This window comes from Rasamsonia byssochlamydoides (assembly GCF_041956645.1).
Source record: "Rasamsonia byssochlamydoides strain NRRL 3658 unplaced genomic scaffold VTN77scaffold_29, whole genome shotgun sequence".
In the NCBI taxonomy this organism is placed as follows: domain Eukaryota; kingdom Fungi; phylum Ascomycota; class Eurotiomycetes; order Eurotiales; family Trichocomaceae; genus Rasamsonia; species Rasamsonia byssochlamydoides.
This window is the reverse complement of record NW_027192412.1, coordinates 284447-298875: the sequence shown is the minus strand read 5'-3', so window position 1 is coordinate 298875 and position 14429 is coordinate 284447. Positions and strand designations below refer to the sequence as shown.

At 48.3% G+C, this 14429-nt stretch overlaps 5 protein-coding genes across 5 annotated transcripts; 3 read left to right on the top strand and 2 right to left on the bottom strand.

The window, feature by feature from the left end:
- Positions 1-80: 80 nt before the first annotated feature.
- On the bottom strand, positions 81-551 carry VTN77DRAFT_4064 (uncharacterized protein; the record flags this gene model as incomplete). Its single annotated transcript, XM_069420082.1, has 2 exons — positions 81-318; positions 382-551. The coding sequence occupies 2 exons, from the start codon at positions 549-551 to the stop codon at positions 81-83; spliced, it is 408 nt and encodes a 135-aa protein (XP_069277968.1).
- A 312-nt stretch (positions 552-863) lies between these two features.
- On the top strand, positions 864-1673 carry VTN77DRAFT_4063 (uncharacterized protein; the record flags this gene model as incomplete). Its single annotated transcript, XM_069420081.1, has 2 exons — positions 864-995; positions 1059-1673. The coding sequence occupies 2 exons, from the start codon at positions 864-866 to the stop codon at positions 1671-1673; spliced, it is 747 nt and encodes a 248-aa protein (XP_069277967.1).
- Positions 1674-2006: 333 nt separating this feature from the next.
- VTN77DRAFT_4062 (uncharacterized protein) lies at positions 2007-3570 on the top strand (the record flags this gene model as incomplete). The annotated part of the gene is made up of 6 exons (XM_069420080.1): positions 2007-2051; positions 2105-2235; positions 2538-2668; positions 2723-2926; positions 2983-3267; positions 3374-3570. The coding sequence occupies 6 exons, from the start codon at positions 2007-2009 to the stop codon at positions 3568-3570; spliced, it is 993 nt and encodes a 330-aa protein (XP_069277966.1).
- A 1569-nt stretch (positions 3571-5139) lies between these two features.
- Positions 5140-7230, top strand: VTN77DRAFT_4061 (uncharacterized protein; the record flags this gene model as incomplete). Its single annotated transcript, XM_069420079.1, has 5 exons — positions 5140-5242; positions 5315-5869; positions 5927-6243; positions 6312-6427; positions 6486-7230. 5 exons carry the CDS (start codon positions 5140-5142, stop codon positions 7228-7230), a joined length of 1836 nt encoding a protein of 611 aa, XP_069277965.1.
- Positions 7231-11557: 4327 nt separating this feature from the next.
- On the bottom strand, positions 11558-12534 carry VTN77DRAFT_4060 (uncharacterized protein; the record flags this gene model as incomplete). The annotated part of the gene is made up of 3 exons (XM_069420078.1): positions 11558-11878; positions 11930-12086; positions 12152-12534. 3 exons carry the CDS (start codon positions 12532-12534, stop codon positions 11558-11560), a joined length of 861 nt encoding a protein of 286 aa, XP_069277964.1.
- Positions 12535-14429: the final 1895 nt, after the last annotated feature.

The following is a 14429-nucleotide window of genomic DNA, read 5'->3' as shown; positions in this document are numbered from 1 at the left end:
GCAGATCCGATGAAAGCATTTGTAGACCTGATCGCGATATCAGCGCCTTACAACCAGCTGGGCAATGAAGGAAGATGCTTCTATCTATAGTAGCTCAGGACCTGATCGTGTTGTGATGACCATTGAGACTCAGTCTCATTGAGGAGATTCTTGAGGTCATCGGGGTTAGCAATCTTGGATTCCAAGAAGAGCTTGCTCGCTCGATCGGGACTCGAAGCTCTCTTTTTTGAAAACCATCTCTGTTTTTCAGGGACCTTCTTGATGAGGCCTAAGAACGCGGCATAGCTGGGGGCAAAAATATCCAAGTTCTTCTCCGCGCTAACAACAGGCGAGTCAGGCTCAAAACATCCCATCATTTGACGTTATAGCTGCAATAACTACCTTCCCACTTCCAGCGCATCTTCAAAGAGCTCTGTCAATTCATTCCTCTTAGCGTCTGACTGCAGCGCAGTATCAAGGGACGTTTGTCCATTCAACTGATTGCTGAACCTCCGCACTAGAGCCCTCGCTTGGAACCCTAGAGCCTCCTGGTACGGGGTGACTGCTTCCATCGAGAGAAATCCCTCGATTTAGGGAAATATGGAATATTAAAAGACTCAGCGGTTCAGACCACGGATTTTACCGTGCTTCTGTCTCATAGAAAACTCCAAGGGACACTTTTCTCCGCTGCACCTGTCGCCTCTTTAGGGAGCATCCGAAGTGAACTGAGGATCTTATTAGGCGTGAACAAGAAGGCCCACTGGTTTTTGCATGGCATAGGGGGCCTGTTCAGACCGGTGAGGACCAATGCATGTCTCTGGTTTTCGCAACTTCGGCCCCAATATCAGGCACGAGGCAGTGAATGAGATTGTGAGCCTGGAGAGATGACTAAGGGGCAAATTTCGATCCACCAGACTAAACATACCAGTCCAACCTCCCAGGCTCTCGACTCGAATCGAAGCCCAAACTTGAAATCGACGACGCTCTCGGGGGTTAGACACATCGTTTTCTCTGGAGTGAGTACCAAAAGAGTGGTGTAAGCTTGCTTGGCGATTGAAGGAAGATTAACAATACCCTAGTTATCTACCGTCAACATCTACTACCAGAATTCTACTTCCAAATATGATGTGCCTTCAGAAAAGGACGAGGACGAAGAGCCCCCAACCAGCACGGCATACTTACCCCAAATTCGATTTACCCTCAAGTTCTTAAGTGGTTCGGGTGATCTGATTAGTTCGGTGCAGAAAGACAAGCCCATAGATCTAAAACGAACACCAAAGGAACTCCCAGTTCTTGAACTGGTTACGACATATGAACGCAGATTAATCGGACGTTGGAACACGTCTACAAAAATCCGCGAAGGTGACATCTTCAAGAGCAGAGTCCTCGTTCTACACTCGCCGCTCCTAATAAACGCACACCGATCTGTCGTTGAATATCACTCAAGCGCGACTCTCACAGGACCAACTCTACGCTTTGATGAACCCTTCAGGTTACTGGTTCATCACAAAAAGAAATTGACCGATTACATGAAGATGCCTCGCCCCGAACACAAAAGGAAGTATAACAAAGAATGCGATGAACACATTAAGCTCCTCGTTGAATTCTTGGACAACCATTTCGGCCTCTCACTGCGAGAAGAAGAAGCACGATGGGAACGAAAGATACCCGTCACTACGTTTGAAAACTATTGATTCTTGACCAAACCAGGAGAGGATGTATATGTTCTCGAAAAAGGCGCCTTGAACCCATATGTCATTAAGTCGGTCGAAGGTGGTGTCGACGAAAAGAGCAAGATCGCCCATCCATATATTATCACTGCATGGAACATCGATTTTGACGGCGTCTCTGTGGGTCAATGTGAACGCAAATTTCAGATTCTTCCTTTTGACGGGGAAAGGGAAATTCGATCGCTTAACGTTTTCCCAACCCGTTTACACGTGGACAAAGAAGGCGAGGTCAAGTTGGAAGAGAGACTTGTCGAGCGGGGAAAGAAATTCTTCGCCATCACGTAAAGGCCCTCCTATATGGAGTACACCGGTGACACGTTAGATGACGGACCGATCAGAAAGGCTTGTTCCTACCTATCAATCATGGTCTGACTATGATACTGACTGAAGATCAGTACAAGAGAGCTCGCGTGGTGATCGATCATGCTTATCAGCCATGGAGAGACAATAAAACCGAGCGTATGTGGCACAAACCGAACCTGGGAACTCTTTCTGGCGACAATCAGGCTGGCGCATGCGGATGCCAGTGCGAGCCGTGCTAGAAATCAAGAGCGGCCCAGTTCCATCTTCCGAAGGTCAAGTTTTCTGATTATGACGATGTTGACCCCAAGCGCATCGGCGAACTTTCTCGACATCAATACTTTCTGTGCGCGCCTTACGTATACGGTTATGTACTCAAGGATCGAAAGTGGAGTATGCCCCTTTTTCAAGTCTTATCTGACGGGAACAGATCTTCTCGACGTGAATGGTCTCGAAAAGCCAAATATTAACCCGAACGCTATCGACCGTCTCATCATGAAAGATGAAGACCACAAGAGAATGATCAAGGCCATTTGTCAAATATGCCAAAACGGAGATTTTCGGCTCCCAGTTTCCGGCAGATTTCATCGAAGGGAAGGGGGAAGGGCAAATCTTTCTCCTACATGGCCCGCCTGGCGTCGGAAAGACTTTAACTGCCGGTGAGCCTCACTTAGGGTAGAATTAAATGGGGTTCACAACTGACGAGAAAGCAGAATGCGTGGCGGAATATACTCGACGCCCGCTTATCTCCATTACAGCTGGCGACCTTGGTCATGAGCCAAAGGCTCTAGAGGCGAGTCTTGACCAATTCTTTCGGCAGGGAACTGACCGGGATGCCATCGGGCTTTTGGATGAAGCAGACGTCTACATCGAGGCTCGGACACCGCAAAATCTTGAGCGAAATAGTATTGTCTCCAGTATGTCATTCAAAATGCTTGCACATTAGAGAGGATTACTAATTCTTTTCTTCTAGTCTTCCTTCGAACCTTAGATTACTATCAAGGAATCCTCTTCTTGACGACAAATCGAGTCGGCAGCTTCGACCCCGCCTTCTCGTCTCGCATTCATGTCCAGCTACACTATCCGGTGCTGGACGACGACGTTCGAACAGCAATCTGGGACAGCAATTTCAAGAAACTACGTGAAGACACTAGAATGGGGGTACGAGAAATCCAATACGATTATGACGCCAAGGAGTACGTCAAGCACAGCCACGAGGTCAAAGCTCTGCAGTGGAATGGCCGCGAGATCCGCAATAGTATGCTCCACCTGGAAAGAAACCAAAGATGCCATTGACGAAGCCTGTCCATATTGATTATTATTTTTTATAGCGTTCCAAACTGCTGTCGCTCTGGCGGTATAAGAGGCTGGGGAGAATAAAACGCCACCGAAGTTGACGGAGAGGCACCTGAGTCAGGTCGTCCGGATGTCACAGGCCTTCAAAGACTACATCAAGTCGACGAAACAGACGGACGAATCCCAACTGGCGCGTCAAATGAAGATCCGAGATGATTCCTTTGGTAAAAATGGATCGTCGTACGAGGCGCCGGTAGCCGATTGAATAACATGCATGTACCCAGGCAAATATTAAAATGAGATGATGCCTGCAGAGGTGAATCAGACAGAGCAGGATGACGACGACGACAACGACGACGATGATGATCCGGACAGAACACGACGAAATTGAATTGACGCAAGGTGGATGAGTGTTTTGGACACCGTTCCAACAGATAATTACATTCAAGAGTTCAGTGTCTGTCTGTCAGTAATCCTGAAGCAGCAATTTCGCAGAGATATAATCTCGTATGAATTTAAAAAGAGAGAGAGAGGGAAAAAAAAAACCGGCTAGCTAGCTAGCTACCTGATAGATAGATAGATAGATAGCAGACAGTTTTGTTTTTCTATGATTTGAAAATGGAAATCTCCAGACTCTCTTTGTTGGGTAGCTAGGTAGTTATCACTTCGAGGAATAAGGTGGAATACATCTATCCCTCTTTCATCCCTTTTATTATACCAAATCTATAAGTAGTATCCCTTAACTAAAACACCTTATAAAGAAGCAGTAATAAAAGGGTAGGAGTATTGGTAGTACTATTCTTGAGAGTGATTCCTCTTCTACAGAGAAGGGAAGGCATAATTACCCTAAGGGTGCTATATATAGTGGACTAGATCAAAAACAACTGTTTGCCGATACCTGGTTACATGGCTGTTTAATGAGGAGTAACCCATGATTTATTGGTATGAGCATATCCTAGCACAACTTTGGACACCTCTACGTAGTGGCATCGAAGTGAAATAATGCATCCAATTCTGTTCCTCCGTCCTCCACACAGCGGATTCCCACCACTCCATATGGGGAAGGAGCTTAATATGGCTCCGCCAAAGCTGATTGGTAGTCCATCTCAAGCCCCCAACCTTCAGCCCCCTCGGATGCTAAATATAGAGTGCTGTCAAGATTACCGAGCACGCTCTTGGCTCTCGAGCAAAACATCCATGACAGCCGGCGCTTCAGCACGGTCACGTCAGACTGGTGGCGTTCGGTACGCAGGAGGGACTGCCTCCATTGGAGCACAGTTGGCTGAGAATCGGCTGAAATAGATAATCTCACAGCATGTAATCATGCAGACAGCCTGCACGCGACGAATCTGGCGATGCTTGCATGGCTTCTCCTGTTCTGATCTGGCTGACAGTGGTGCTCAAATTAGAATCAACCAGTCAGGTCACGAAGGGAAAACATTGCTGTTCTTGTCATCAGCGCGTATGAATTAAATGCAGCATTGTGACTACATTAGAGCCTAATCGAACCAGCTGATTCAAAAAAAAAAGGAATTCAGACCGGAAGCAGCGAGATCCGATCCGAGAGACGGCAGCACGTGATGGACTCGTGCTCACTCGTAACTCTCCACCTGCTGCGCCTCCGTCCTCTCGTGGCTGCTGGGCGGGGAAACCGCCCGGGCACTGCGGTCAAGTCCCCTGGCACGATGCACTGCCAACGCAGTGAACTTTACCTGATAAAGGCAGTGTGCTGGCCATTCAGAAATTTGATTTCTTGCGATCTTCGCCCAGACTTCTGCTGAACTCTCGAAGTTGCAGACCATGATCGTCTCGAGGGCCCCAGCATCTCGATGAAATGGATGCCAAGACAGTCGCCCACCACCGCGCTGCGTTCCACCCCAAGAGCGCTTTTGAGCGGGTTTTCCCCGTCTTCACCGAGCACCCTGAATCCGACTCAGGTGAGTGTTGTCTCCTTGTTTCTTCGTACTGCATCTTGCAAGCTCGATGATTAACACCGCGACCACCCCCAGCCCGAAATGATGCCTCGTCCGACTCTCGCAAGCCGCGCAAGGCCGCCCCGGCCGCTGGCCGATCCACGCTCTTCTGGGTCAATTCCGATCCGCAGTCCGTCAAGGCAGGCTCTCGAGAGGAGATGTTGAAGCGAATCCGCTCCCATGTCATGTCCGAACATAATCGCAAGAAGAGGCTAGAAAACACCCGCCGTTATAACAAGAGTAAAACGTGGAAGAACCTGGCGTACCGGCCCCCAGCGGGCTCTTCACACCCATCTCCCACTTCTTCGGAAAGCTCCAGTTCCAAGGATTCGGTCTCGTCCGACAGAGACGACTCGCCGTCCCATAGTCCCCCGAACTCAGGAGAGCGCGTCATCCCTTCGTCGGAGATTGTTCCGGCGCACTCCCCTCGAGGGATCATTAAGGACCTGCAGGCGGGCTATCCAGTGCAGGACTGGGTGGATGTGACGACAGCGGTAGTTCCGTGGTCGTATGTTGGACATGGCATGAACGACCCTTTCGACTCGACGCGAGTCCAACTCTCCGATCGCCAATTTGGGCATCTGCAGTTTTGTAAGGATCCTCGGAATTCCCGCCCTGTGCTGGAGAGAGCTAACCAATGGATTCCAGTCCTACACGACCTCATCTCACGTGCAGTCCCTTTTCAGACGCATGGTGCGGCCAAACTCCGGCGTCACTGGGCTTCGTTGGTGCAGGACAATCCTGCTCCACTGTATGCCTGCATCACGTCGTCTGCGACGAACAAGGCTTTGATTTCGGGCGATTTCTTCGCCGATCCCGTGACGCAAATGACCAGTCCTTTGATTCTGGATCGATTGCATCACAGAGGAGAAACGATCAAACTCGTCAATCAGGGATTGTCGAATCCGGCCACAGCCTCAAGTGACGCTTTGATCGCTGCCGTCTCTGTTCTCATATCGATAGAGGTGAGACCTTGTCCTTGCATTGCGTTACGCGACGTGAACTTCGTATCAATGTCCACTGACGTTTGCAGATTGCTTTCGGAAACCCGGAGCACATCAAGATTCATCTGAATGGCCTCCGGAAGATGGTCGCCCTGCGGCAGAATTTCTCCGACATTGCCGCACAAGTCCGGGAACAAATCGAATGGTGAGTGGAGTCAACAGTCTTTCTGCTGCGGAGATACTGACGCGCTCCTTTTCTCCAGGACGGACATCAGATCCGCATGTTCACGTCTTAGCAAGCCGATTTTCCCTTTTATCCGTTATGCACGACCGGCCCATGTCTCTTTACTCGTTTTGCATGAATATGGCGGAAGCATGGCGTCGCGTCTGCTCTTGCTGGCCCAAATCCCCGGCTTTTTCGGAGATGAGATGAGCAAGACGATCCACGATCTGCTGGAGCTGACGCTATACTCGGAACTCGCGAAGACGGACCCCAAGCGGACTGCCCTTCTGTTCGATGAAGAGGTGGAAGACTACTTCAACAATGAAGTGTTATATGTGGAGTACAGTCTGATCAATGACCGGTACACCGCTGCGGGCCAGCTGAAAGGAGACGACACGATCGAGGGGACCGTTCGACTCGCCTGCATATTGTTTCATAATACGGCCATCTGGGGGTTCTATCCCGAGATGGCGGCGGTTCTGCCGCAGCCGGTTTTGGCGCTGGAACGGGCGCTGCGGAGCGGCATCGCGGCGGGGCAGTACGATCTATGCCAGGACCTGCTAATCTGGCTGCTCTTCATAGGCGCCTGCAGCGCCAAGTTCATCCCTCAGCGGTGGTACTTCATCAATGAGCTCGCGAAGGCGGTGCGTGCACAGGAGTTGCAGACCTTTGACAAGTTCCGCTCGTTGCTCTCCGAGTTCTTTTACGTCGACCGCTGTTACTTGAGCGAATGCCGTGACGTGTGGGCTCAGATCCATACGCCGACATTATCACCGCATCAGTGAGCGGTGTACACTTGTGTTCGATTTTACGTTGTAATATATGACGGATATGTAGAGATACGTGACATGGCAGGTTATGATTGGTTATGATTGACGATGGAGTATGAATGGTATGGATGGGACGGTACGGTATGGATATGATTGTATTTCCTTGGTTCGTGAATAGATCCTAATTTATATCTCCAACAAGCTTACGCCATATCAACTGCTCTATTCAAGATCATGATGTACGTAGGTAGATATATTACTCATATGCACGTCATGATCCATCTAGGTACCTGGTGGACCTGGTCCAGGTTCGTCTGGTATGATGTCGCCATGAATGAAGTTTATTTAGCGACCCGTAAGCTTTATAGACGTTGGCTTCTCTTTGTTCATCCCATCCCATTTCAATTTCAACTTTGAGGTCGGGTCGGGTTCGGATCTTTCCTGATTGGAAACTATTGGATCCCTGGGTTACTACCTAGGGTAGGTAGGTAGGTAGGTAGGTAATAGGTATATAGTCCGTAAACCACAACGCGTATCAATGAGCAAGCCTGATTAATATCAAGCCAGGATTAGTCCGAGTGAGAAGATGTCTTCAAGCTATCCCTTATAGACTCTGGGTATGGACTATAGATATGTGGACACGACAAGACCAGGCTTCTTGGTCCCTTCCAGTCAGAAATATGTAGGGAGGTCTCTTTCATAGGTAAACTTTCAATCTTTTTATTCAGGCTTGGCCTCCTCAATCAACCCTCTAGAGGATAACTACCTACCTAACCTACCTTCGCTATCACCCTCCTTCCCCTTCCCCATTCCCATTCCCATTCCACTTGCCTGTCTGAACTTCCAAAAACAAACAAAAAAAGCCCAAAAGAGAAAAAGAAAAGCAAAAAGAAAAGGCTACATACAACAGCTGGGATTCGCTGGTGGTCACCCACCCAACTACTAACCAGCCGGCGTGTGGCTTAAGTACGGCTGAGCGGACGGGAAGCCCTGTTTTCCACACCCTATGGTCGTATGTACTGGCAGCAGCTGGGTTAGGGGGATATATTGTGAGGGAGGAATTGGTTCGATAGATACGTAGATAGAAATGAATCACGAGTTGCCATCGACACAGTTAGTCAGTCAGTCACAACTCACTACATACCGTATGTCAGCACCTAGGAGTCCTAGATGGTAATTATATATGAAACTAAGTAAATACTAGGTATGTACATACCTTTTGAGACAAAGGAAGGAGATAGAAGCTGATCGGCCATGATCAATTTTTGGGCTTGAAAAAAAAATCAGTCTATTTTCTCGTCTTAATCTTTTCTCTAATTATCGTTGTTCCTTTCCTTCATTTCATACTAGGACTTCTATAGTTCTAGTTCTAGTCAAAATTCAATCATTTGATTATCTAGTCTTTGTCGACAATATATACCCTGAGTCAGAACTGACTATGTAGTAATATTATTATTTTGCATTTGCAGACGTGCGATTTCTCATTCTCCTATGTAAATCGGCATTATTCTACTAACGGGTATGTGCGTACATGTACATACATACGTACAGTAGTCAGTTTCGAATGTAGTCTATTGCTATTTATATAAAATATATCTATTCGCGTTGATCCTACTATCCCACTATCCCACTATCCTGCTTTCCTTCTGAGGTTGTATATATTATCAATATCGGAGACGGAAGGAGAGAAAAGGTCTTTCTGGTCTTTACCGAAGGGTAATGTATACAGGTAGGTTCTTTCCATTCCCTACCATTATATATAATATACGAGTACCTAGGTAGGGGTGGTGCTCTTTCAAAATTTTTTTAGAAGTCAAGTCAAGCCATAACATAATCATCAATTGGGAAGATTGAGAGCATATATCCACAACCCTTCAATCAATCTGTTCAAGCAAATCTTATAGCAAGCATACTGCATCCTTATTGTAACAACCAATTTGACCCATCTTTACTTTTATTTTTCTTCTTCTAGCTTGCTATTTTCCTTTCGCTCTGTTATGATTATGATCCTCTTCTCTTGATTACCTAACCTAGGCAAAGGAGCTGGTCTTGTTATTAGTTTCCAATTTATTATTTATGTATAGTATAATGTAAGATAAGCTAACAACAAAAGAATATAAAAATTCGACTCGAAATCTAACCCAATATATATGAATGCAAGGTAGCAATCTGATTCAGCAGTATGATTAATTACCTAGAGTGTGGCAACAACATACTGAAGGAAGAGTATAAGGTCTTGACTCTTGGACATAAAGAAAATACTAAATCGGAGGACAATATACAGAAACCATATATATTATAAACTTGGACTAAAGGAATCGGGACTAGGAAATTAAACAAACCAAAGGAACTTCTCAAAGACCATGGTTTCAGAGAGGACAGTCTTTTGGCCAGAAGGGAAAACTGAGTCTTGTTCAGATTTATGGTATTTGTTACTAGCTAGATTTTTCGACTAGAATATAATTAATTGATATTAATTAATTGTGCCCACAAAAATTATTGTCAGGTAGTATAAACTCATGGACTCATGGACTTTTATACAGAGTACGGAGTACTCTATCGTTCGATTACTTTGAATATAAGACCCACAGAGATAGCTACAGCCTACTGCAGGAGTATGGAGTACTCCATAAGTACTCCATACTCCATACTCATAGTAGGCAGGGACTTAGTAATTATATTGATCAACGCTCAGATCTACATGCATGCAAGCAGCAGGAGTCAAGAGTTCCATGATCCACCAGGACGGGACGGGGATTTCTCGGATACTTGTATTGTACTGTACTGTACTGTACTGTAACTACAGACCGGACCCGCCCAGCTCACCACCTACTATTACATACACCTAACAGAAACCTGGAACTCGATTCACTAATAATAATAACAATGATATATTATTATTATCATAATTGTAGGTCGTGCTTAATACTATATACTTCTGTGAGCAATAAATGACCTTCCTTGGCTGAGTGTAGGTAGGTAGGTATCCTGCATGCTTGCACGGGTGAAGGGTGTATTGTTACCTCTCGGCCGGGAAGTCCTACCAAATCGAGTAATATTATTCGGGAGACCACGGGGATCTCACCGTCCCGGTCCGCCTATACGGGCCCGGCACACAGGATATTAGGAGTTCACTCGGGTCGATCAGGTAGGTACCACCTAACTTGCACCTCTCAGAGGGATTTAAATTCCGTATAATAAATAAATAAAAAAATAGGTTGGAATTATTAGATACGGAGCAGGCAGGTAGGAAAAACAGTGGAAACTGGAACACGTCAGTGTCAGTCACTAGAAATAGGTCCTCGAATCACTCGATAGCAGTACCAAGGAAGGGAATGCACATACAGTAATACTCCGTACTTACCTAGTTAGGTATATGAGGGTAAAATTAACCTTACCGAGTTCTGCTCCATATTCCGTACACTACAGTATCCAGACGGAAATAATTCGGATCTTCAGGCCCCCAGGGATCTGTAGCCTGTAGGGCAGTGAACTACGGAGTAAGCAGGGTGGAGAAAATATGCAGTCGAATCGTATGATTCGCAGAAGGGCTCATTTTTTTTTAAAAAAAAATCATTGTATGGGGAATAAATATGGGGAGTAATATAAATGGTGAATTGATCCCCGATCCATTCGTTCCAGTCCCCCTTCTACTGGGCCTGCTCCTTTTGCCATCTAATTCTATTCTATCCTATCTACTCTGTATTCTCTATTGACTTCTTCTATACTATCCTATCCTATTCTCTCCTGGGTTATTATTGCTGCTGTTGTTGTTTCTCGATTTATTCTGTGTGCACGCTCCTATTCAATATTATTCAATACTCCTGATAGTTCCATTGTTGGTCTCGTTCAGCCCTTTGCTGACGAGAATAAAATGCGTGCAGCAGACGGGATCGTCGAGAGCGATGAGAAGGGGAAGTGGGAGGAGGTGCTTCCACCTTGTAAGTTACTGCCCTACCTACGCATCCTACTATCCTACTTGCTGGCAGCTGCAGGCTGACTCGCTACTTCGACAGGATGTGATGTGTCATTATCAACAAAGCGAAAGCATCTGTGTTGCCAGAAAGGCTCTGTCTAAAGAATGGATCCAGGATGATTAAATGGTGGCCCACATGACCGGAAGAACCAGACTAAGTACAACTAACCAAGGGTTAATCCTCGAACTCGCATGTCGCAAGTTCTCATCATAACATTACTGACATCAATCAAGAAGGGTATCTGAGTGATAAAAGACCGGGCAGCAAGCAGAGCCACACTAGCTAGCATATTACTGTTGAAACAGGCCGCCGCATCACATCGGACAGCTGACCAAGATTCAAAGTCGAGACGACGAGACAACCGATTAAGCTTCCTCACGCTCCGTCTTGACGCGTCGCTCACGGCCCTTCTCGGACCAGGGGAAATGAGCAACAGGAATGATGAAGAAGCTGTTACTCGTGTCGGCAATACCGGCCAGAGCGTTGTACCAGGCGAGGAAGGCGGCGAGCAGAGCGAAGAAGCCACCCGCCTTCATGATCGTGGCGTTGGGAGCAGGGCCGTCACGGTGGAGGTAGCTGATTCCGAGCAGCAAGAAAGCGAGATCCAGCGAAAGGAAGAGCGAGAAAAACGCCACCGTGGACCTCAGAGTGCACAGCAGGAGAACAAAGGTGAAGATGAACCAGCCCTTGAATCAGGTTAGCGACAACCCCTTCGAAGTCACTCGCAACGTGCTTACCATCAGGAACAGGCCAAAAGAGTCCAAGAACTCCTGCTGCGTGAGCGTCCCCGTGATGTTGAACCCACCCGGAGTGAGGATAATGCCGACCGCGATCCAAAAGCCGCCGTACGAAGACAGCGCAGTAGCACCAAAAGTGTTGCCAACGGCCATTTCCCTATCACACCAGTCAGAAACCCCCACTCAAGTCGACACTCGACTCAACACTCGAGAAACACTTACCACATGCCGGCGAGAAGCTGCACGAGCCCACCATATCCAAACGCGGGACCAATGACAAGACTGGGCTGGGAAATATCACGAGTACCCATGTTGATGCAACCCAGGACAAAAGTGGTCAACGCGAAAGCGCTGAGGCCGAGAGGAGCAGGGTTGGCGAACTTGCGCTCCGACACCGGACGGTACAGACCAGGCTGGAATTCACCCCCGAAGGCAGGAAGGCGAGCTTCGGCGGTGTTCACATGGGCGAGAGGACCATAGCCAAAACGAGCAGCGGCGCGCGCAACCTCCTCTTCCTCACGGGACATCTGAGGCTGGGTGCGAGGGGCATCGGTGGCCGCACCGTTGGTGGCCTCCTTCTCCAAGGTGGTGTCGGTGGCAGACATGACGACCGATCGATTGGTTTCTATTTCAGTTTGCTATTAAAAGATGAGCTTCAGATTTCACACAGCGCTGTGACTGAGCAGCTGAGATAAGAGGGGAGAAATAAACTGGGAGGGCTGAAGGGAAGAGGCGAAAAAAAAAAGGTGGTGGGGGAGGGAAGCTTCGCCGGGAAGTTTGACGGGGCGGCAAAGAATAGGACGAGCACAGCGGAAGGAGGGCAAATAAAGGATCGTGCCAGTGTTGAAAAGGGGACAAAGAAGAAACAAACCCTGGTCGGGAGCTTACCAGATGTGGCTGGAACAACGGTCGAGGTCCAAACTGTCTGTCGCTCAGACTCGCAGTGGGGAGAACGGGCAGGGGAGGCGAAGTCAATTCTTATACCGTTCTCCTCGTGTCTCACCGAGCAGCTAGCTTTCTCCAGACACCCGGGGATTCTCAATCTCGGCAGTCAGATACGATGGGACAAGATCTGCCAAAACTCAACAGCTTCGCGGGGAAGAGACTCTGTTATGGGAGATTCGAATCAGCTGACGGCAGAATCTGGAGATCCAGCAACAAACAGCGGATCCAGAGGGGATAGCAGACCCGGGGATGCCGGACGATCGTCTGCTCGGTCGGAGGCCTCAGATTGGTCGGGATGAATGGAAGTTTTCCAACTATTTCCGGGGAGCAGGCGGAGGCACTGGAGCCGGCACTGGAATGGCTGGACGGGTTGAAATGTCGACAGCTACGAGTGGATATCTGGGGTAGTCTACGACAGGGACGACGAATCGTGGCCGTCGCCATGGCCAACGCAATGATTGCACAATCGCCTCAGCGACAGAGCTAGAGCGCATGGATCACAGGCTGAGCACAGCCGAGAGCTTAGTGATCCTCAGGCCTACTAGGTCCATGTTTAGCAGTAGGTGGGAGGTACAAAGGCAGTCTGGTGTTGTGCATGAAATTACTAATTTAATTACAGACACAGGCAGTGCAGAATTATGTCCAGCAACCGGTGTGACTTGAGACAGTTAGATTGTCTGTTGAGACTCAAAAACCGGCTAATATAGAGGCGACCCGCAGAAACCTTGAATAGACTCCAGCCGTCGCCGATCTATGGTGGGAAACGCTTGGCACTGCAGGAAAGAAAACTGCCCAAGATCCCCTGCTGTTCCTGGCGGTTTATGTCTCCGTCACAGATTCTTCACGGAAACATGTTCCTGAGGACAGATTATGCTAGAGGACAGGGTTGCAACAAGTCCCGTCTTCTGTACGACTGTACAGAGTTCTTTGTAGCGCAGCTGATTGTGCTGGGTCAGACCCCTTCATTCTCCTTGCAGACGCGCCAAGGTCGCAGGTCCACGTCTGTGCGTGGAATCCAATCAGAGCATAGCTGAAATGGCATGCGTCGAGCAGAAATGCCAGTGAAGGGACCGTCTGCTGCCACTATCGTCTATAAACTCAGCCAGGCTTTAATCCGTACTCCGTCTGTCCGGCATGACAGGATTCGACCGCCGTCTCCACAGATGACGCCAACGGTGACCAACCTAGGAAAGCATCCCCGTCTGGCCTGGCCTGGCCTGCAATCATTGCATTGGCCTGCCGCTGGGCGGTTCTGGAAGACACCAGTGGAGTCGACCAGACTCGCTTAGAGCATTTTGGCGGGAGGACCTCGTATTAATAATGGATAAGCTTGCAGCTCACCGCGGTTCGGTAAGGAGGAGCTTCCTGTGGCAGCTTAGCTTGGTGGACGGTGTACCGGTGAGGACGGCCGGGGAGTTCGGACGAGATGGCCGAGTCAACGACTCTCCGTCTGCTGATAGTAAGAACTTGCCCTAAACTCCGCGTCTACCTCTAGTCCTTCCCCAAGTTATGTGCGGAGTACGGAGCACCGTTCTACAGAGTACGGAGTACACAC